At 39.4% G+C, this 23,564-nt stretch overlaps 1 protein-coding gene across 2 annotated transcripts in view; it reads left to right on the top strand.

Annotated features, from left to right (window-relative positions):
* Positions 1-23,564, top strand: part of Ets65A (DNA-binding protein D-ETS-3) — a 131,713-nt gene that overhangs the window by 79,628 nt on the left and 28,521 nt on the right. For both annotated transcript variants that reach the window (XM_033472531.2, XM_033472530.2), the window contains exon 3: positions 2,849-2,908. In XM_033472531.2, coding sequence (XP_033328422.1) covers positions 2,849-2,908 — 60 coding nt within the window. The remainder of the gene's footprint in view (positions 1-2,848; positions 2,909-23,564) is intronic.

Below are 23,564 nucleotides of genomic sequence, written 5' to 3'. Positions count from 1 at the left end.
GGATTCCAACGTTGTAGTTCGTAATCTAAGGAAATAGTGTAGCATTGCAGCATTAAATATTCAATTTGAAGGAATACAAGAAGATACAGCGCGATGGGAAGATAGTTCACACGTAGGACGAGTTGACTCATCTAAGCATCTAACAAATGAACGATAAACAGACACGTGATTGGAGTATTTGATCATAAATAGAGGACACTGTCTAGACGAGCATCTTCTTTAACTGAATAATGACTAAATTGTAGGGGTCGATTTGTATAAACAATTTGTAGAAGGTTAGGGACAAACACGTCTGGGTTGAGCCTTCTCATTCGCGCTCTCTCGTTCGCTTTATTTTTCTGTACTGTGGAGAAAAAGCTAATTTTACTTAATCGGAAAGCAAACGAGTTAAATTTATTTCATAGCGCCGAGCAACAATCGACAGGAAATAATTACGACAATAAAATTTCTCGCAATTTTGACGTTGATACTAATAAATGAGCCGTTTATTTTGAAAGTGGCATAAGTCACTTTACCGTAATGAAAAGTGGCGATTTTTTAATGTTTATACGAAATTATTTATACTGAGAAAAATATCGCATTTTATAGCGCCGAGCAACAATCGACAGGAAATAATTAGACAATAAAATATCTCGCAATTTTGACGTTGATACTAACAAATTAGAAATCTTTCGATTATAGAAATATTTGCGATCTTGGATAAATGGTTTCTAATTTGCACTGAACTAAAATTTAGTTGAAAATCTAAGCGATCGTTTCTTGGTGCTTTTAGCGAATGAAGTTGGACACCCCATTTTTGTTCAACATCTTGTAGATTCACGCGCATTATAAAGTCATCAAATTGCCAGGTAATCGCGTATCAGTCATTTTATAGCACCGAGTAACAATCGACAGGAAATAATTATGACAATAAAATATCTCGCAATTTTGACGTTGATACTAACAAATTAGAAATCTTTCGATTATAGAAATATTTGCGATCTTGGATAAATGGTTTCTAATTTGCACTGAACTAAAATTTAGTTGAAAATCTAAGCGATCGTTTCTTGGTGCTTTTAGCGAATGAAGTTTGACACCCCATTTTTGTTCAACATCTTGTAGATTCACGCGCATCATAAAGTCATCAAATTCCCGGGTAATCGCGTATCAGTCGAAACTTTGATACAAGCTCCGGTAACGTTTCGCAACTTGTGTAATGGCTCCGAGTCATGAAGAAGTATCGAACTGGCGGGAAGAGATCCGAAGAAGGGAGCAAAGCGAGGACATATTTCCCAGGGAAAAAGTTTAACCGGCGCCGTGCGGCGGTTCCGGCTAAATCATAATTCGAAGCCACATCACGCAGACCCGGTGTCATTAAGGTGTCGTAAAGATTTTCCCGGTGGATTGTTTTTCAACCAACCGGCCGATCTGATATATTTTTATGACCACTCGCGATTCCCAGAACTGATTAACTTGCAATTGCAGACGGTATATACGTCTTCTAATAACGTGACCTAAAAAAATGGCAAGGCAAAGAACGAAAGAAGCGGACACGTAATCTCTGTCGAAGGATCGCGAAGTACAACACGTGCTACTGTTACTTCGCCAGGCCGATCAATGGCGGTTTTCAACTTCCACATCGTGGTCGATTGAACCAGTAGTTTACGTAGATTTGAACGATAACGGAACGAGCGCTCCGAAAACACCATGGAACTTTTTAAACGAACGATGGCTTTGTATTTATCGCGAACGGACACATTCGGTACCGTTGCCTTCTTTGATGTACGCCGAAAGTTTAGGGCAGTTCGCCGATTCACGGGAAATTTATATCGCGTGACCAACTTCCTACTGTCAGAAACATTTTCAAAAGGAATTGGCTATTAAGCTAGCTTTTATAATACAGTTCTTTGTAGTTACATATTAAGACGTTTTGACGGCTCGCATATTTTGATTTCTAGGAATTTATGATTCCAAAGTTTTCATCGAAGCTGTACCGAATGAACCTTTTAGGTTAATTATTTAGATTGTTTCACATTTCTTTTGTCTTCCTAAAAATGTCTCGCAATCCGAAAGTGGCGGGTTCCTCGGGCCATTTGAAGCAACTTTTTCCTTTACAAAAATGTTCTCCGAGGCACCGTTAACGAGTTATTAACGAAAAACAGTGACCAATGAGAGGCGAGCTCAGCTGGCGCGAGGCGATCGAGCCGATGAGCGGAACTGGGCTTCGTGCGCTGGTTGGCTGGGCCGCCTCGCGTCAGCCGTACTCGACTCTTATTGGTCACTGTTTTTCGTTAATAACTCGTTAACGGTGCCTCGGAGAACATTTTTGTAAAGCAAGAAGTTGCTTCAAATGATCCGAGGAGTCCGCCATTTCCGGATTGCGAGACATTTTTGGGACACCCTCTAGACTGTTGTAAATCGATGTGAAGACAAAAGAAGTGTAAAACAATGCATATGAAGACGATTATTTGATTCAAACGATGAGCGAGTGAGCTACTAGAGCAAGCAACTATAGTGGCGCGTCGTTAATTTGATGTTTTATTTTGGAGGAGACGATAAAAGTCTGAAGACTGAAAGAAGAACATTTTGTGAATGAAGGAGAGCCCATCTCGCCGGATAGGTAATAGATGTAGAAGATTGTATTGATTGAAATTACAATTGGATTAATTGTTTAGAAAATTATATAGAGAATTGTTTGAGTTTGAGTAACACTATCAGAAAGAAAACTGTGCAGAATCTTGTTGAGTGTATTTACACTCAATACCGAGTAATATAACGATATTTGGTACAATGCACTTTAATTTTTTAATACATCGTGGGAGCAAACGAATAATAATTGTTTACCAGATTTCTGTGAATTTAATTACAGATGCCAGCAGTTCGTACAAAGGAGGCTGGAGCCACGCCACGTCGCCGGCTCCTGGACAGGGTAAGTTTCGACATCTTTTGTTATATGAGCCGTTTATTTTGAAAGTGGCATAAGTCACTTTACCGTAATGAAAAGTGGTGATTTTTTAATGTTTATACGAAATTATTTATACTGAAAGTTAGCTTCCATGTTTTGAAACGTGTTAAAACGCCTACCCTTAAATATATCGACTTAAAAACAAAGTGACTTATGCCACTTTCAAAATAAACGGCTCATATTATGCAAACTATGCTACCGCTAGAAAATGTGTACTCGCTAGACTGCGAATTTGTAAAATTAAAAATTTTTTGAAGTATAAAATAAAAATTAAAAAAATAAAAATTTTCTACCTCAACTGATTACTAAAGTAAAATGAAAGTTTGTTTTCTCTCTTAATAGGTCCGATAGTGTGAAAATAATGTAACACATCATTCATAAAATCTTCTAATCTTTAGATTTACGTTCTGCTTACGTATTTTTGTCATAAATGCGTAAAACCCACAGTCACATAATCACTTAAGTCAATCACAAAAAGGTCTACGAAAAGGTCGATAGTGATTCATAATTGCTAGATTACTACTTTTATTTATTTGGCATTATATTTTGCCATAAAAATGCATCGTGAAACTATAAAGTATTACAACTAAAATTATATTGAATGTCGTACAGAGTTTTAGATACTGGTATAAGGGTTAGAAATTAAAATGCTGTTATGATCCAAACAGGCTAAGATATTTATTGATATTGAATACTATTGCATTCATGCATTTTTGACTAAAACGGCTAGGTTAAATATAAAGATGTGAAGACATTTAAAGAATTATAGAATGTCTTTCTGTGTGCAACTTCTTAAAATCGCTAAAAGAGGAAAGAATAGTTGAAATTAACAAAAAAGATTAAGAAAATGAGACAAAAATCAAAGATACTATTAGAGAGCAAACATTTTTATTTCCTATATTTCTTTCGAATCTAATTCGACGTTATCTAAAACCCCAAATATGGGCGAGTCATTTTCATGATGTTCGTCATCAGTTTCATCAGAATCCTCACTATCATAAACTTCTGCTAATATTGTTGGTTGATACCAATCGTTCTAACTAAAGATATACGTTAAGAAAAGGATATAAATGGTCCATTTTGAATTTCAAGTTTTTGACTTCGTTGGCTTCGTTTGGATTCGTTATCAGCATCCTCAAAAATGCTAAATTACAAGACTCCAGAAAAATTCAAAGAAATCCTGATTTTTCACTGCGGGAATCCCCGCGATGATTCCCTGCTGGGTGGAAAACAATCCCCGATCGTCCCCGGGTCGCCTTATCGCTGGTCGGCTTGCTAACTCGAGAAGATCTGAACGGGTTCTGTTCGTCGGGTTTTCCTTGGTCGTTCTCGATTCGCCACATGTAACCCGAAGGGCTAAAGGGTGGCGGCGTGGGCGTCGTTGGGTGCAAGTTCACGCGTCGCGACTCCGGGGCTCGCTCGAATGGGACCCGGCCTCTTTGTGTGTATCCTCTACGTCGGTGGTTCGCGCGTGTATGTGCGTACGTGTGTGTGTGTGCTCGAGCGGGGGTGGACTGTCGCGTGTATGTGCGCAGAGGTGTGTGGGTGGGCGTCCCGGCGCTTTGTGGCGCGTTGAACCGCGGCCCCTTTGTCGTCGGCAGAGCAAGCCCCGGGGGCTGTGTAGAGACGCTTGGCCGCGCGGCAACACGGAACAGCCGCGGCCCCACCCTGCGGAGAGAACGCGCGGAGAGGACGCGGACGCTCGCACAATCATCTCGCGGAGAGATCAGAGAGGCCTGCCAGCCCGCGGGCAGGTTGTTATAAACGGCTTCTGGCCTCGATCCGTCGCCCTGGCCAGGTTACAGCCAGGCGCCGCCATGGATCGCCTAGCAAAGGGCGAATTAACGCTCCGATTCGTCGTCCTGGGACCGATTCCGATCGCTCCAAGATCCGATTCTGAACCGTCGCAACCAACGCCCCCCCTCACCTCCGCCCTAACGGACCCCTATCGACCGATTAATTGTCTGGGAATGAAAAGCGATTTCGAGACGATTACTTCGAGGCGAAACACCAGAAGCCCTGTTTTTTCAATCAGCGATGGTTCGATTCTGTTTGGTACGCGCCGGTTGTTTTCCCTGTTTCGTAGTCAATAGCGAGTCGAATGAAAAAGATGGTGCCTGGTTGCGGGTTTGCATTCGCTGCGATGCATCGCGGTGATTAAAATCGAGATGGTTAATTGTTTCGTTTGATCTTGTTAGTTGTCTTTTACGGTTAACATAGAGTCTTTTGGATCTTTTGATTACGTTCTAAGGCTAGTCTTCGTATTAACTTTTGGTCTTGATGTGGAAATAGATTAATAATTCATAATTTTTTCATATAATTTATATAATCTTCGTATAATTTTTTCCGTTTCTATTTCTTGCTTTTATTTAGAATTACGATAGATCCATCGTTATACGAATTAATTACGAGAGCATGAACGTTGGAATAACAGAACAATTACTTGGATACATTGCTAAATGAAATCATGACTGATTTTCTACGATAAAGGAATCATGGTAGAGAATTCAGACATCATAGGACCGAATTAATCGAGCTTCCACAGTATCTGTGAATCTGCACAGACAAAACACAAACGCACTAGCTGATTTATATACTAAAACAATTTCGCAGCTACGAATATATTAGGTCTACCGGAAAGTTCTGTCCGTTTTTTAATTGAAATATAACACATAACATATGTTTTACAAAATTGTACGATCCTAAGAATTTAAACCTCTTGATTATATCTTATGAGACTGCTTAAACATCAGCTCAAGATTCGACGCGATAGATCACTGATTCTGTTCAAACTTTCTTCATTTCACAATTTTAATTCGGCGATTATATTACCTATTTGATCCATTCACGTTCCAAAATACAGTAAATTCTCCCTAATTTTCCTTCAGCTTGTAAAAAAAATGAACAATTTGGGAACAGAAGACACGATTATTCGATTATTCTGTACCTCGTTTTTATAATTGTTGACAATCGGCAACTCTAAAATTGAGCCGCGATCGTATCTCCTCTCTCCAAATTTTTCATTTTTGTTTACAAGCTGAAGAAAAATGATGGAATATTTATTAAGTCTACCGGAAAGTTCTATCCGTTTTTGAATTGAAATATAACACAATTTTCATACATTTAATGATATTTATCGTAGAATATACTTTCCATCGTTACTTATGACTTCTTGCCAGCGCGATGGCAACTTGTGAATGCCATTTTTAAAAAATGATTTATTTTTAGAGGCGAAGAACTCGACTAGTGCTTGCTTGACATCAGCTTCAGTTTTGAATTTTTTTCCTGTAAAAAGTTTTGCAAAGAGAGAAACAAGTGATAATCGGAGGGTGCTAGGTCTAGGGAGTATGGTGGATGCGACAGAATTTCCCAGCCTAGCTCTGCGATTTTCTGACGAGCCGCCAAAGCAGCATGTGGTCTGGCATTATCATCGGTAGCCATGTTTTCACGATCGCGCCTCGCTTAATAATGACACGAGACATCTTTGTTTCAGTTTATTTAGGAGAGTACATGCGAGTGAATGCAATGATAAAGAGAGATAGTCATATATGTCTCGAATCAACATGTGCATATGGATTGAAACTCGAAGTGACACTGTCGGACAGAACTTTCCGGTAGACCTAATACATCTTAAATATTTATTTCCGTTCTTACATTGTGATATAGAAAAATCAAATGCTTCGATTTAATAGAAATGAATAACATTCATATGTTGTAAATTACATATGAAATCTTCGTTATGAGACTGACTCGTTATTCTACGCGAAAGGGTTAATACGTCGACTATAATAATAATGACATGAGACATCTTTGTTTCACTTTATTTAGGAGAGTACATGTGTGTAAATGCAATGATAAAGAGAGACAGTCATATATGTCTCGAATCAACATGTGCATATGGATTGAAACTTGAAGTGACACTATCGGACAGAACTTTCCGGTAGACCTAATATTTAAAACAGTTTGGCATTTTTCAAGTTTCGTAGAAACGAATTTACGAACCGATACGTCGAGAGAAAATGTTTGCACGATGTGCAAGCGAATGTGATCGAGCTTGAGGACGAATATTGCGTTACCACTGTTTTCTTTTGATGCAAGTATTTATTAAGCGGCAGTATTACGCCGGGTGCCATCCCCATAGAGAAGGTTAACACGTACCGACACAATCATTTCGCAGAGATCACAGCCCCGCCCCGGGGGTAGCTTCATGTAAACGGCTTGCGGTCTCGATGCCTCGTTAGATTACAATCGCCACGGATCGACTATCAAAGAGGGAACTGCTGGTACTGTTCACGCATACGCATTCGAGTGTTTTCGGATCAAATTTCCCGGATGGAATATTGCAAGATACTTTTGTTCAGATTTATGCAAGCTGTGACTTTGCAATGAAAACGTTCATCTGATCTTTACAAGTAAAATCCAGTTCAGTGTCCGAATTATGATAAATACTTTTCTGCTTTCTATTGTAGCATTAATAGTCTTGTCATGAAGGATTTTATCTTAATTTTAAACATACTCTTGCAACTGTGGTTCTAAAAGTGTGAAAGTGATCTACTGTATAGAAAAACGCATGCTTTTCGTTTCACAGTTGATGCACATATTTAATTAAAGTAGAAACATAATATTTTAGTAAATTGTTACATTGCTGTGCAGAATGAATCGTGACTTCGTAAGAAAAATATTAAATTATAGAATAAAGGAGTAGTACAACTTGAATTTTTGTTTCGTTCTTTGTTCTATTTCATTCACGTTTTGCCCTTTGTTTTTTCTAACCCTCTATAAACCGACGTTTTTATACGAGTACAAAATAATCGATGTAACTTGAAAACAGTGAGTGAATAAGGAAAAAGTGAATTTACTGTGATGTGCGAAGTAAAATTTAAAAATTGCACTGCCTCCATCGTAACCTCTTTGATTACAAAAGAAAAACAGTGAAATAAGATACGGCATTGTGGCTAAAAATCGAATAAAATTTAAAAACTTTGATAAACCAGTGTGTAACTTTAGTGAGCCACAAAGGGTTCATTTTCATTTTATGTTATTAATTATTGAAACACGTCGAGCGCTGTGTCGGTCACATATGGGTGACACTAATTTTTCCCTAATTTTGAAAATTCATTTTCACCGTAATATATTCGAACAAACTGAATTTGACTAGGATGTTTCGGATACGGCAGTGTTCTAATGTCATCCACTATGACAAATATAAATAATATTATATATAATATTATATATATATTATATATTATATTATATATAATATTATATATATATATTATATATTATATTATATATAATATTATATATATATTATATATTATATTATATATTAATATTAATATAAATTAGTTAAATCGCTTTGACTTTGTGGGAATTTTAGCGGTCGATTGTCGGCGCCGAACGTGTTAAATCGAAAGGGCTGCGAACAGAATCGTGTCTCGAGTGTTGTTCGAGGAAGATCATTACTTCGTTGTCTCGCGGCCCCGCTGTCGGTGCAAATTCGAACACATAGTATTTGATCTCGGCTAAGCCACGTCGCCTCTAACTTATTGTTAGTTTACAGTTTGTGGGATGACATAAAAGGGAGCCGGTCGCCGTCACGAAGTTCATGAAATTACAGGGAAGGGGCGACGCGTGTTGTCCCCCGGGGCACTTTGCGGCTCTCCCGCGCCGTGAAATTGAAATTACAAACTGCTCCAACCATGCCTGGACCGCCGAATTAATTCTCTCGTACCTGCGACCAGTGACGGTCTAGTAATTGCCTTGAATATCATCCGTGATCGGAGCCGTTGAAACGATCAAATTTCATGGGGTTCCACGAAATGCGCTGAACTAGAAAACAGAACGCTGTTTTCCTAATAATAATAAAATGAATCCGAACTACAACAGCGATTACGTTTTTCTTATTCGAATATTCGTGACACATTTTTGTATAATATAAATATAATATAAATATAATATAAAAATATAATATATATAATAAATATTAATAATAAATAATAATAATAATAATAATATAATATTAATTTATATTATATTATTAATATAATAATATATTAATAATAAATATATAATATAATATAAATATAATATTTTATTAATTTCCGTTTCTTACAAATGATTGAGAAAACAAGTATTTCGCACGAAATGCTGACAAAGAGATATTAAATACGGTGAAAACATTTAAAGAATTTAAGAATGCTGTGCTATGATCGACTCATTAAAATTATATAGAAAAGAAAGAAATTTCAGTATAGCTTCTGTATCTTACAATTAATACAGACAACATTTCTTTCGGGTACATTCTCGATTCGCTTTTAAGAACCGTATCTGAAACGAAGGGTTTAGCGGTTCGTTATAATAATGAATGAATTTGGATTTCGTTGGATGGAGCACAGCGAGACGCCATTTTGTGTTGTTCCGGAGGGTCGGATTCTTCTTAACAAGACCGAATTCACGGTGTCGAGCAAATGAACGAGGCGAGACCAATCCCTCTCTCGATACGCCGGCGTTACTGTCACCCGCGGACAATGACAAACCGATGTTTGGCTCGACTATGAATTAACGCGTTCGGGATGTATCTGGTGCCCGGTAATTCGAGCACGACCATTAATGTTGTTCGCGTGTTCGCCGACCGAAACCTGCCACAAGTTTCGGGCCGGATCGTGCCGGGCGTGCTCCAACCATCCCTGAACTGCGATCTCGAGTGCTTTGTTCTCGTCTCTGTTCACGCGATGCCGTAAAAACTTGAGTGGAGCGAGGAAGGTGAAACACATTTTTTTCCGCCGTTCCGCGTCGCACTTTTGTTTTCAGTGCACAGGCATACCAAAGAGGCACCCTATGCGCATAATACTAGACCGGACGACCGACATTTTTCTTTTACTATGGCATATAACCTTGCCACCAGCGACGACGAGGTCATCGATTTCGGTGCTCCGATGGATCTGGCGCATTGGGCGAACCGATTACACGTGGCCGTAATGACTCCACTGCGAGATACGAATGTTCTGTAATTCGAAGAAGCAACGATTGCTTCTTTCGTAATAGTCGCCTCTTGCGAATACAGTAAATTCTCCGTAAAAGACCCGGAGCTCGGAACTGAAAACGGTAATCGACGGACACTTGGGCAGACTCGTGGCTTGTTTTTATATTTGCTGATAGCTCGTGAGAGAGAGAGAGAGAGAGAGAGAGAAATTTGGAGCAGACGACAAAAAAAAGGCAACAGCCGATGTACATTAATATGAATATATTGCAATGCTAGAATAAAAACGAGGACCTAACTTTTTTATTTCCAATTTTTTGCTCCGATTCGAAGGCAATTCGGAGGCCACATGTCACGATTCGAAGACAATTCGGAGGCCACATACCCCGATTCAAAGGCAATTCGGAAGCCATATGCAACGATTCGAAGGCAATTCGGAGGTCACATGCCTCGATTCAAAGGCAATTCGGAAGCCATATGCAACGATTCGAAGGCAATTCGGAGGTCACATGCCTCGATTCAAAGGCAATTCGGAAGCCACATGCCTCGATTCAAAGGCAATTCGGAAGCCATATGCAACGACTCGAAGGCAATTCGGAGGCCACATACCCCGATTCAAAGGCAATTCGGAAGCCATATGCAACGATTCGAAGACAATTCGGAGACCACATGCCTCGATTCAAAGACAATTCGGAAGCCATATGCAACGATTCGAAGACAATTCGGAGACCACATGCCTCGATTCAAAGGCAATTCGGAAGCCATATGCAACGATTCGACGATCACGTACATAGTACAGTAAATTCTCTCAAATTGTCCCTCAGTTTGTAAACAGAAATGGACAATTTGGGGAGAGATGCGATTATTCGAGCCTTGCGACACGTTTTTATAGTACTTGACAATCGGTAACTATAAAAATCGTATCTCCTCTCCCCGAATTGTCCATTTTCGTGCACAAACGTAACGTCAATTAGAGAAAATTTACTATAGTCGACAGTGATATCTAATGGCAGTGTGAAAAGTTCGCGAGTGAACGAGTATAGTAGAAGAGAAGAGGAAAGTGAGAACACAGAACAGAATTTTTCATTTCATTGAATAAATCGCCAATTACTTAGTTGCCAACCCAATACAATCGAAACGTTGTAATCATTGTAACTGTGAAGAAAATGATGCGGCAAAGTCGTTAATCTCGATACGCAACCACATTTCAAAGAAAAGCTAAAAATTTGAAATTTGCAAAGGTCGCAAATAGGGAAGTAAAGATCAAAACCGTGAGCAGCGGCAATGTTATGCTGTTTGCCCCTCCACCTCCCCCCAACTCCTGGAATCGTTCTTGATTCCTATTCACCGGTGAATCACGGTAACCGGGGGCCAGCGATTGTATGCATTTTTCGTTCAAACGGCCATTTTATCCTAGAAATCCTGGACGGAGGTGGTAAGCAGCGGGGGTTGAAGGTGGAAGGTAGGAAGGGGTGGTCGTTACCTACGGTGTTGAGGTGTATGATAGTCACGGCATATACGTGATCGGGACGCGTGAGCAAACTGCCAAGGCACGCGCCGTGCCGGAGCACGTAATTATCATAGGCAAGTTAGGGTCGCCCTCAGACACACTATGGTGAGAGAGAGAGAGGGGGAGGGGGGTCGAGGGTCGGTCGACTCGGGTCAGGAAGTCACGCGAGGCGGACCCGCGGCCGGACGTGAAAAGAGGGAGGAGGAGGAGGAGTACTTTTATTGTTCCACCAGTTGTCTTAGAGTCGCTTTTCCTGGCCACTGGGCAGAGTCGTTGAAAACGGGGGTCGATAGGCCACGGACGAGTCGCGGAACTACCCATCCCCCTTTTTCTAGCTGCACGATTATTCCACTGAAAATTCATTCGGGAAAGTTCGGATTACTGGAGGATGCTGGGAAATGGGGTAGCTCGAATTTATGGCTCCTTCGACATCTGGACTGCTATATGAACGACTTAGAGGCCAATCAGTGTACGTCCATTAACTTTAAAATTGAGATAGATAAGGATTTTGCAAATTCGCTGTAGAAAATAACAATGCATTAACCCTCTGCACCCGAATGGCCACTAAAAATTCCAGTATCATTTATTAAAGTAATTTTTACATTATTGTATTGGTTCAGATTTGAAGTGAGTATTGTACGAGCAAATACCCATAAATTCGTATGCATGCAATGCAAAAATAATACAAAATCAAAACACGTTGACAGAACTATATTAGTTTTGAAGCTAAAATAGCTTCGAGTACAAAGGATTAATAGTGTAAAGCACAATTTTTATTACAAGATAACATACAAATGGATTTAATCAGAAGAGCAGCAAAAGGAAAATGTCAATTTTTTTTAGAAAAAACAATTCCTTCTGAACAATTTTGTTTAGTCATTCTGTGGTCAATGTAAGTGCTACTATCTATTATTTATTTATAAAGACATCGACTATGTCTGAAAGATCCTATGGTAAAGATGTGTTTGCACTGCATAACTCATTTTCAAAGAAAAGTGGTCTTTCACTGATCCGTTGTCTGAACCGTTCACTGAAGAATAACGTAGCCTTTTTTCTTTTTTTTTTGCGATCGACGGATAATAGAGGTCATATTAGAATCTTAATCTTATCACATTAGAATTGATCTGCTTGTACTGTTATTAACAAATAAAATCGTATTTTTACTTTGTATTGTAGATAATCTTGTCTATAAAGATATTAACCTCCATATGGACCTCATTTGCATACAAATAGTTGCATCATATCATTTTGTCTCGAATTGTTTTAACTGGCTTCAGTTTTAATGGAAAAATATTTTACTGTTCTGCACTTAATCTATCCGATTTGTCATAAGTCCATAAAATCCATAGTGTAATAAATATCTTGATAATAATAGTGTAATATAATATGATATATATTATTTATATATAATAGTGTAATATATATAGTACATATAATAGTGTAATAAATATGACATAAAGATATAAATACCTAAAGAAGAATTGGTATGGCTGAACTAAATAAGTAGTATCATGCTAATGAGATTTATTGAGATGCATAGAGCAACGTATCAAGTATTTTACAAACCAGAAGTCATCCGAAGGCAAAAGACAAGAATTACAATTTAAAAAAAAACAATAATAAATAGAATACCAACATTTAGATTTACAATTACAGGCGTCTAACTCGTCTGACCGAATACTTTCCATCGCAAACAACATATGAAAAGACAAACTATCGAAATAACCTAAATAAAAAATAATCTTAGCTTACTTCCTGAGCACTCGACTTGTTCAATCGCCCGCGACAACCAATGAAACGGCGCAACGTGGCAGGGGAAGAGCCGATGGGCGTTCCTAATCGCTCAACGTGACTGCTCCGCCGACCTGCGGAAAAAGCAGAAGAACGTAGCGTTGCGATAGCGTGATAATAAGAAAGGCGAAACGCGATTGTGCAGCAGGAGAGACTACCGTGTTTCGCATTTTATTAAATAACTTCCGACGAGCGAAGTGTTGAGACAGACAAATGAAAGCGGCCGGTGCGCCAAGGTGAGCGGTGATTTACGCGAAACTCGGGGATCTGGAAGCTTAAAGGAAGGAGTTTCGTGTCGGTACTTAATTGAACCGAGCCCGATAAGCATTGCCACGGCCGTATCGAAGCGTTTTCGCGATTCCGTGCCGAAGGAAATCCTCCGCGCGTTAAGATTCCAGCCGCGACAAGAATCCTTTTTTCCTCGGGCCGCGCGCGGGCCCGGCTCTCCTCCGGCCGTGTGTGTGTGTGTGTGTGTACGTGTGTATGTCGCATTCACGCTATACGATAATTAGGAAACGATTAATTTTCCTCCGCGTAACACGTCGTTACAAACGGGATTTGCTACAGCTGTTTCTTATCTGACGAACAAAGGCATATTGCCTCGAGCACGAACCATGCGAGCCCGCGAGAAACCGCCGGCGTACACAGTTACTGCACCGCCCGCGGGAAATTAATTGCAATTCGCTACGTGCATTTTTTATGCATTCGCGGATCAGGTCAGGAAATTATTTTTATTCGGCGCGCCGTTATCCTCGTGCGAGACGACCAGGCGAAAATGTAATCATTTGGATTCATGGGTTTCGGCGGGTCGATAAGCAACTCGCTGTTATGGTATTAATCTCGATATGGTTGCGGCACGACTTACATTTTGATTATATTACGCGCGGTTTCTCTTTGATCACCTGTTCGGCCGACCTGTGACCGTCGTGCAGAGAACGCGTTTCATTTTTTTTTTTTAGCAAAGTCAGAATCTTTTTCGTTAATTTATTCATGGTACCTTTCGACATCGTTTTCCTTTTTGCGTGAATCGTAGGATTGTTTTACAGCCACGTGCGGTGGATTGTTTAGTTTCTTTCTTGTGACCTAATTCTTCGTGATAAGCCGTTTGGAAAGCAGCACGAGAAGCAATATTTTTATTCTGCTGAATTTTACAGTCCTTTCTTTCATCTTTCGAATAAATCTTTATCGTTCAACCTGTTTCGTTTGAGGAGATACACCGTAGAAACGTGTCGATACTTTTATCTCGCGAACTTTATGTCTCATTTTTTTGTTTTCGCGAACAGTTCGACGTACTTTAAAGCTGTCCTACGAAAACGAGAAACACTTGAAAGAAACGTACAACTTCATTTTCGCAACGGGTAAAGAAAATCTCTGTTAGTTTCGCCGAGGATCAAACAAAATTCGTGAATGATCTTCATTGGTAGAGAGACTTGATTAAATCTCGGCCATTTATATCGTTATTTTATATATATATAGTTTATATAGTATATATATTAGTTTATATACATATATAGTTACTATATACAAGGTGTCCCAAAAATGTCTCGCAATCCAAAAGTGACGGGTTCCTTGGGTCATTTGAAGCAACTTTTTCCTTTACAAAAATTTTCTCCGACGATTCGTTATCGAGTTATTAACGAAAAACACTGACCAATAAGAGGCGAGCTCGGTTGGCCCGAAGCGGCTCAGCCAACGAGCGCACGAAGCCGAGTTCCGCTCATTAGCTCGATCGCCAAGCGCCAGGCGAGCTCGCCCCTCATTGGTCATCATTTTTCCTCAATAACTCGTAAACAATGCCTCGGAAAAAATTTTTGTAAAGGAAAAGGTTTCTTCAAATCACCTCAAGAACTCCTCATTTTCCAAAAATACCATAATTTTGGGACACCCTGGATATATATATATACTACATAAACTATGTATATGAAATAACGATATAAATGGCCAAGATTTAATCAAGTCTCTCTACTAATAATAACTGACTGATCGTTTCCAGATAACGTCGCCTAAATTTTTAGTAAACATGACGTATCTTTCTCAATCTAAGCAAAATTTTAAGAAAATGTTTTCATCTGCAAATAAGTCATAAAAACTGTCCACAGTGAAACTGCAATATCATTCGAAGGAAATTAGGACAATTCGTGACATAAAATGGAAATTTTCGGGTTTTGACATTCGCCCAGTCGCAACAGCGCCGAGAAGAAAAGAGAAGGCGAACGTTAATATCCGAGAGAGCAAAGAAAATAAGCCCGGCCGACAAGTTTATCAAACGTCGGACCGACCCCGGTCAGATTAAGTAGCATGCCGCTCGTGTACCATTGATAGACGTTCAACGACGCACGGTTAAAGTGGAAACGCAATCCGTGCACACCCCAACAAGGAATCAGAGATGAATACGGTCCGATACGCCGGGGGAGAGGGTGGAAACCCAGCCGGCGATGCGTGAACGTGTCACGCATAGCCACGTGGCCCTGTATGTACTACCGAAAGACATAATACGAGCTGCGACAAGCGACTTCGGAACGTGCCCCGGGCCGAGACCCCTTCTTTTCCAATATGCTACGGACATTTCCTTTCTCCTTTCTCCATGGGTAACCATTGCTACACCCCGACCTTGTATCGGCCAGAAGAATAATATTGCGGGAAAGATACACGGCTGCTTCTCTATACGACCAGCACGTACCCAACTATTAGGTCTACCGGAAAGTTCTGTCCGATAGTGTCACTTCGAGTTTCAATCCGTATGCACATGTTGATTTGAGACATATATGACTGTCTCTCTTTATCATTGCATTTACACACATGTACTCTCCTAAATAAACTGAAACAAAGCTGTCTCATGTCATTATTATTATAGTCGACGTATTAACCCTTTCGCGTAGAATAACGAGTCAGTCTCATAACGAAGATTTCATGTGTAATTTACAACATATGAATGTTATTCATTTCTATTAAATCGAAGCATTTGATTTTTCTATATCACAATGTAAGAACGGAAATAAATATTTAAGATGTATTAGGTCTACCGGAAAGTTCTGTCCGATAGTGTCACTTCGAGTTTCAATCCGTATGCACATGTTGATTTGAGACATATATGACTGTCTCTCTTTATCATTGCATTCACACGCATATGCTCTCCTAAATAAACTGAAACAAAGATGCCTCATGTTATTATTAAGCATCGCGATCGTGAAAACATGGCTACCGATGATAATGCCAGACCACATGCTGCTTTGGCGACTCGTCAGAAAATCGCAGAGCTAGGCTGGGAAATTCTGTCGCATCCGCCATACTCCCCAGACCTAGCTACCCTCCGATTATCACTTGTTTCTCTCTTTGCAAAACTTTTTACAGGAAAAAAAATTCAAAACCGAAGCTGATGTCAAGCAAGCACTAGTCGAGTTCTTCGCCTCTAAAAATAAATCATTTTTTAAAAATGGCATTTACAAGTTGCCATCACGCTGGCAAGAAGTCGTAAGTAACGATGGAAAGTATATTCTACGATAAATATTATTAAATGTATGAAAATTGTGTTATATTTCAATTCGAAAACGGACAGAACTTTCCGGTAGACCTAATACAAATGTATATATAATATAATAGTATACACAAATTATTAACCCTCGAACGGCGTACCATTTTCACAACTGTACCGTTGACGATGTTTATAATCATTCCGAGTTTCATTCAGCAATTCTTCGAAACATATTTTCGAAGACATTTCTTGCAGGCTTATTAGCCTTTTCGTTGTTCCTAACGTAACAGCAATTTATTTTATCTAATTTCCGAAGATTGATTATTTAAGTGAACGATTTATGCGCTCTGGGTCAAAACTGGCATAGTCACCGCGTCGAGAATGTTAAAAAAAACGAACAAATATTTCCATAATTTCCGTTTCTTGCGAGCGACACAGATCAGTGTTCCGGGGACAGTCAGTAATGACGAGCCTGCTCAGTTTTGGCACAAAGAGGATAGTCCGGTAGACCTAATACTTTCATCGAGTCAACCCTTCGATGAGAACTCGTCACTGATCCGCGGTACATAACTGCGGAACAATGCTTTTGCCGAAAAACGTAAAGTCTGCCGACTCGATCGGACTGCGGAGATTCGGACAGAACGATGATTTTTATAAATCGCAAGATACAGAGCTGAATCAATTCCTATTTTTCTTGTAACTAGATCGCGGAGCTTCGTGTAAAATCATACTTGTCCGAATTAATTACAAAACATAAAAGAGCCAAATACAATTTGTTGTTCACCTTAGATCATGTTAACAAGATCCGCGATCTAATTACTACGTATGTACATACAATAAAATTGAAAATTTCAGAACAACCAATCTAAATTGGATGTTATTTTCATTACAATACTTTAAGAATACAGAATATAAAAACTTCTCGTAAAAGGGTGAATTTAATCTGTGAAATAATGAATTTAAATTGTGGAAGGTTGAAGTTGATTTACAAAAAGATGAACCGAACAACATTTCGATTTACAAAAGTATAAATCCAAGTGCAAAAGCCATAGTTTCTTGTACCATTGTCGCTCGGTCTATGAATACCGTACATAAATATTCCGCCGCTTTCTTCCAAATCTCATAGCGCGTCCCTTTTATCATAGAATCCCCGGCCATTCGTTATTCATCGGTTAACTCGACCGATTGAACGATCCGGACACGACTTCCGTTCGGCCGTCCGATCGACCGATTCCTTTTTCCCCCCTTATAATAGGATCGTAAAGAGTAGCAGCGTTGCGCGCGCGGCGTCGATGTCACGGAGCGGTGCCGCGAGTTTTTCGGGCAGGAAGCACGGGGAACCGAGCGGATCCGGGGCGACGACGGGGTCCTGGCAGCGGTTCTCGCAAGGATCATGTGGCCGACGGCCACGAAAACCCGGGGGACACGGATCGTGGGCAACAAGTCAGCGGGAAACGACGCGTGACCGGCCCGCTCGCTGCTCCGCGCCACGCCGCGCGGATCCGCGACAATAAAAATGGGGTGTGCGCGCGGCCGATTCCTCTCCTCGCTGGTAAACAATGCCGGCGATTGAATTATGGCCTCCTTCGATTCTCCCGATGCAACGATTTCCTTGAGCCGCGCCATTGTTCGCGTTGCTCGCCCGGCAAGCATTGTGACTTCGAAGGGGTAACGATTAATTCTGCTGAATTATTGAGCTTGCTTAGAATCGGGGACGAACCGACTATTCCTCACGGCGGCTACGTGTTTTCGTTCGGGATCGAGATAAACAGTTATCTCACATTTTCAAAAACACTCCGCACGATTATTTATACTCGTTCCATTTAACGCTGAACCCGTCAACCTACGCGAAGAACAATGGCAAAGATGAATAGTGCAACAACGAAATAAAGAAAAGCACAAAATGAAGTTGTGAAACTGAAGATGTCATAATATTGGGTTGGCAATTAAATGCAATTTTTTTCGTCGCTTGCGCTAAACAACAGCACAACAAGAATTTATTCATTTTCTAAGCAATTTTAATAAATTGAAAATCATGCCACCGTATTCTTAAATTATTCTGATATTTCGACTAGATACTCAGTATTTCACCTGTTTTGTCCGTACGTTCGGTTAGTCGCCTAACGTACATGCGCGACCGAACTATTGTACGCTCGATTCGCGCTTCCTACGGCAAATTAATGACGTGGAAGGGCCTCTAGTAGTCTTAGAGAACTTTATTTTTTGTGTTGTACTCTCTGCGAGCGCTGGTGGAAGAATGCTCTTCCAACGCTGGAAAGTCGTGGAAGAGCACCCGTGGATGGAGGTAGATTGTTTATTATTGGTCAAGGCACGAATCACCCCTTGGAGGGGGGTGTCTGCCTTGACCCTTGTTGGGGCCTGAGAGGGTTTCCCCAATGGTGGGACCTTTTTATGGCCCTTGTCTCTGGACGCAACATCACCTATTATTCGCTTTTACCAGAAATGCATGAAATAATAATATTGTAGAATGTTAAATTATATCAATAGAGATGTGTTGTTTGATCGTGCAAGGGGTGAGAAGAGACACGAATGAAGCACCAGCAACTAATGTAAAACCAAGGTCATATATGTGTTCCTATCAAATCAGTCGAAATGGTTTTTCTGGTGCAGCAACTAATATTCCGAAAATGTTTCTGCGACTTCATGGAACTCTTAATTCAAGCATAAATATATTATAATCAAATTGCGGATTTGTATGCAAAATAAGAATTGTCTGCATCGAATGCAAACAATAGAAATAACCATAGTTCATTTTTTTAAATCATTTTGATAGATTAGAAGTAATATATTGACATATTTTCAATTTTTGTTCAGCCTTTTTACTATTTTAAATCGTAACTACACAATTTCACCATAAATACATAAAATCTACAGTCTAAATACAATACAAATCATAGGAAAGTTTAAATAAATTCAATCCTATCATTATAAAAGAATGTACATATATCAGTTGCGTCTACAGCTTGGAAGTTCCAATGTTAAGAGTAATAAGGAGCAACTTTCTTTAACTTTTCTCTTACCTTCTACGAATGTACAAGATTATTTATTAAATATAATAAATCATGCGAACATATAATGTACGTACGTATCTTTTACTTTTACACTAATTTTCTGAGTTACGCTGCTATACAGGGTGTCCAAAAATTATGGTATTTCCGGGAAATAAGAGGTTCCTGAGATCATTTGAAGCAACTTTTTCCTTAGCGAAAATATTCTACGAGGCTTCGTTCACGAGTTATTAACGAAAAACAGTGACCAATGAGAGGCGAGCTCGATTATTAGCGCGAGGCGGCCGAGCCAACGAGCGCGCGAAGCCCAGTTCCGCTTATTGGCTCGGCCGCCTCGCGCTAATCGAGCTCGCCTCTCATTGGTCACTGTTTTTCGTTAATAATTCGTAAACGAAGCCTCGTAGAACATTTTCGCTAAGGAAAAAGTTGCTACAAATGACCCCAGGGACCCCCCAATTTCCAAAATAAAATTAAATACCATATAATTCTGGGACACCCTGTATATTAAGTATGCTAAAAGAAATGAGAAAAGCACGATCCCAGTTATATTTCGCAGAAGTCTAGCCTCGATCGCCTACCGATGAAAGTGACTCCCATGCGGAGACGTGACGTAAAGGATCTCATTTAATACGGTGCGGGGGGGAGGGTGGCAATGAACAGCGGCACGCAACTCGCTCTTTAAACCCGCGAGCCGCGGGTAATCGCCTCGCGCGTTACGCCGCGATCTTTTCCCGGTAAAACCGCAATTAATCATAATTAAGTGATCGTGGTTCCGCGTCGCGTGGCAGGATATCTCGGCGAATTCTGCCGGCCGACGCAAACGCAATGAAAATATACACGTTCGGTGCAATCAACGAAAGAACGCGGACAATGACTAATTGGCGATGTCCTCGATCGGTATAACTTGAAACTCAAATCCACGTAATCACCGCGTCGATCTTCGTTCGTTCGTTTGTTCACATTTCATCGCTTTAACATAAAGTTGAATCAGAATATTTATGCCATTAGATTTGATAGTTAGACGAATCTGAATAAATTGAAGTTACAACGAGAACATTGCATTTGTGACAACGATGAGCGGATCACGTGTATGGAAAAACAATATAAACATTTAACGAGTTAAAACCACTGGTTTTTTTATTTTCATCTCAAGTAAAGTTATAACGAGAACAGATCAATGCCAACGCAGCTGATGCATACTGCAATTGATGGGGACAAGTTTTATATTGTATAAAAATCCGCGGTCTAGTTGTATCATGAACAGCGGATTGATTTATTAATTTGAATAAAAAAAAAAAAGTAAAATGAACATGAACAGAGTATTATTGGACATTCGATTTTGTCACTTTTTCAGCTGTATACGTAAATGATTAACCTCTCCATTCGTACACCTAGGCATATTCAAAAAATATGTATATATTGTTAATATACATATACATATACATACATAATATACTTTGTAATGTATGTATGTATACTTTGTTATGTATAATCACATACATGTAAATTATATAAATATATACTATATTTATATATTATATTATATATCATATATTATTATTATATAATTATATATAATATAATAATATATATATTATATTAATATAATTATATTATATATTATTATTATTATATATTATATATTATATATTTATATGTTATATAAATATATAAATTATATATTTATTGTTAAAACCATTATCGTGCGTTATCCATATATAGTTTGGAACGAATCTAAAGACATCTTAAATACAAGCCATCTGATGTAAATCTGTTCATTACTGAATACCATGATATAAAATCAATATGAAAGGGCAATAAATAATTTTGAAGAGAGATTAAAGAAAGCTCATTCTCCTACCACTAATAAAAGTACATACCATACTATTTTCATAGAATCTATAAATATTGACGCAAGGGTAGTAAAATTTTTAAGAGAAACATTCTTCGAGGAACACATTAATCAAACAAAATATACAAAATATATAATTTATTTCAAAAACAAGAAAGATTGACGTAGAGGTAAAAAAGATATTTTCGAAAACTCACAAGAGAAGCGCGGTTAAAATATCACAGCGTGGTTTTCATCCCTCGATACGTTCCTGAAGCCATCTCCGAGTAAAACAACACGCAGACCGTACCATATTCATAGCCACTCTACACAGGGTGTCCCAGGTTTTAATGTTCAAACTTTGTCAGTATATTCTATGGCACAAAGTAAGAAAACAATGTTATGCAAACATAGGTCATACAGAGCTTTATTAAGAAGTTATAACAAAAATTCAGAATAGGAATAGTAATCAACTTGCTGTTACTGCGAGCATTGGCTATTAATACATTTCGAAATGTATTAATAACCGTTGTTGACATCGATCGAAGATTTCTTTTTACTTTTTATTTTTTTTTTAGTTGATTACTATTGCTATTCTGAATTTTTGTTATAACTTCTTAATAAAGTTCTATATGATTATATCTATATTATATATATATATATATATATAATAATAATATATATAGTATATCTATCTATATATATAGATATACTATATATATTATTATTATATATTATATATTATATATTATATATTATATATTATATATTATATATTATATATTATATATTATATATTATATATTATATATTATATATTATATATTATATATTATATATTATATATTATATGTTATATATATTATATATACTATATATTATTATATTAATAAAGCTCTATATTCACATAACATTCTTTCCTCACTTTGTGCCATAGAATATACCGACAAAGTTTGAACATTAAAACCTGGGACACCCTGTATAAAGGCACAGCTAAAATGTCACAGTATGATTCTTATCTCTCAATATATTCTTCGATCATGATCGAAGAGAAGCGAACGCGAAGGTCGCAGAAATCCAGAAAACTCTGAAGAAGATAAACGCGGCCAGAGGGTCGGAGAACGCGGCTGTGGTCCCGCGAGACGTTCTTGTACCGCTTCGATGGAATAATTCAATCTGGAGGGCACGCGGGCCAAAGTGATCGGGCCTAATCGTCGGTTGAACGAGGTTAAAACAGCGGCACCCGCCGCGCCGGTCTTATTTACGCCCGGCAATAAGTCAATTCATCACTCCGCGATTCGGCCTTAAGTGGTATCACTGACTCATACACAGTGCCGTCTAGACAGGCCCCGAGCCTGGTTTCGGACATAAATCACGGCGCGGCGCGGTGCGTAATAATGAGCTCGAGCGAGTCGAGGCGAAGCGAGTTAGCACGCGACCCTTTAAACCCGTGCACGAGGTGAAACGAGTGCCTCGCAAGGTGGAAGGGATTAGCGTGCTTGCTACGTGTGTACCCGCACACACTTGATACCAAGAGCCCGCGAGTACTCGCGGAATTCTTTTGCCGTCGCCGGAGAACCACCCCCCGCGCGCGCACAAAGCCTTAACAGCGCGCCCGAGAAGCTTCTTTGATTTCCATCTTTGTACACCGCCGCGAAACAGAATTTCTTTTCCCCCCCTCGTCTTTGACACCGGCGGAAAAGTTTCGCTCGCTCTTCCGGCGAGCCGTAAGGCGAACTTTTAGAATTTACGTGTCGCCGGATGTATAGTTTGGCCGCGCATGGGGGCTCGATGCGTTTTAGCCGACCGATGCAGTTCTGCAGGGGTGTGAACCACGAAGTGATATGGCTGTTTCACGATGGAATGGACGCTTTCGCGGCGACGCTTTCCGAAGGTAAGGCGGAATTTTCGCAGGCTTATCGATCTCTTTGGTTCATGGTCGCTGCCCAGGGAAAGGGTTGGGTTGCTCTGATTCTTAACCTTTTCGCTGGGACATCGCTTGTCG

This window comes from Megalopta genalis, chromosome 1 (assembly GCF_051020955.1).
Source record: "Megalopta genalis isolate 19385.01 chromosome 1, iyMegGena1_principal, whole genome shotgun sequence".
Classification (NCBI taxonomy): Eukaryota; Metazoa; Arthropoda; class Insecta; order Hymenoptera; family Halictidae; genus Megalopta; species Megalopta genalis.
Note: the sequence above shows the minus strand (reverse complement) of the source record. Positions and strands in the feature narration are given on the sequence as shown.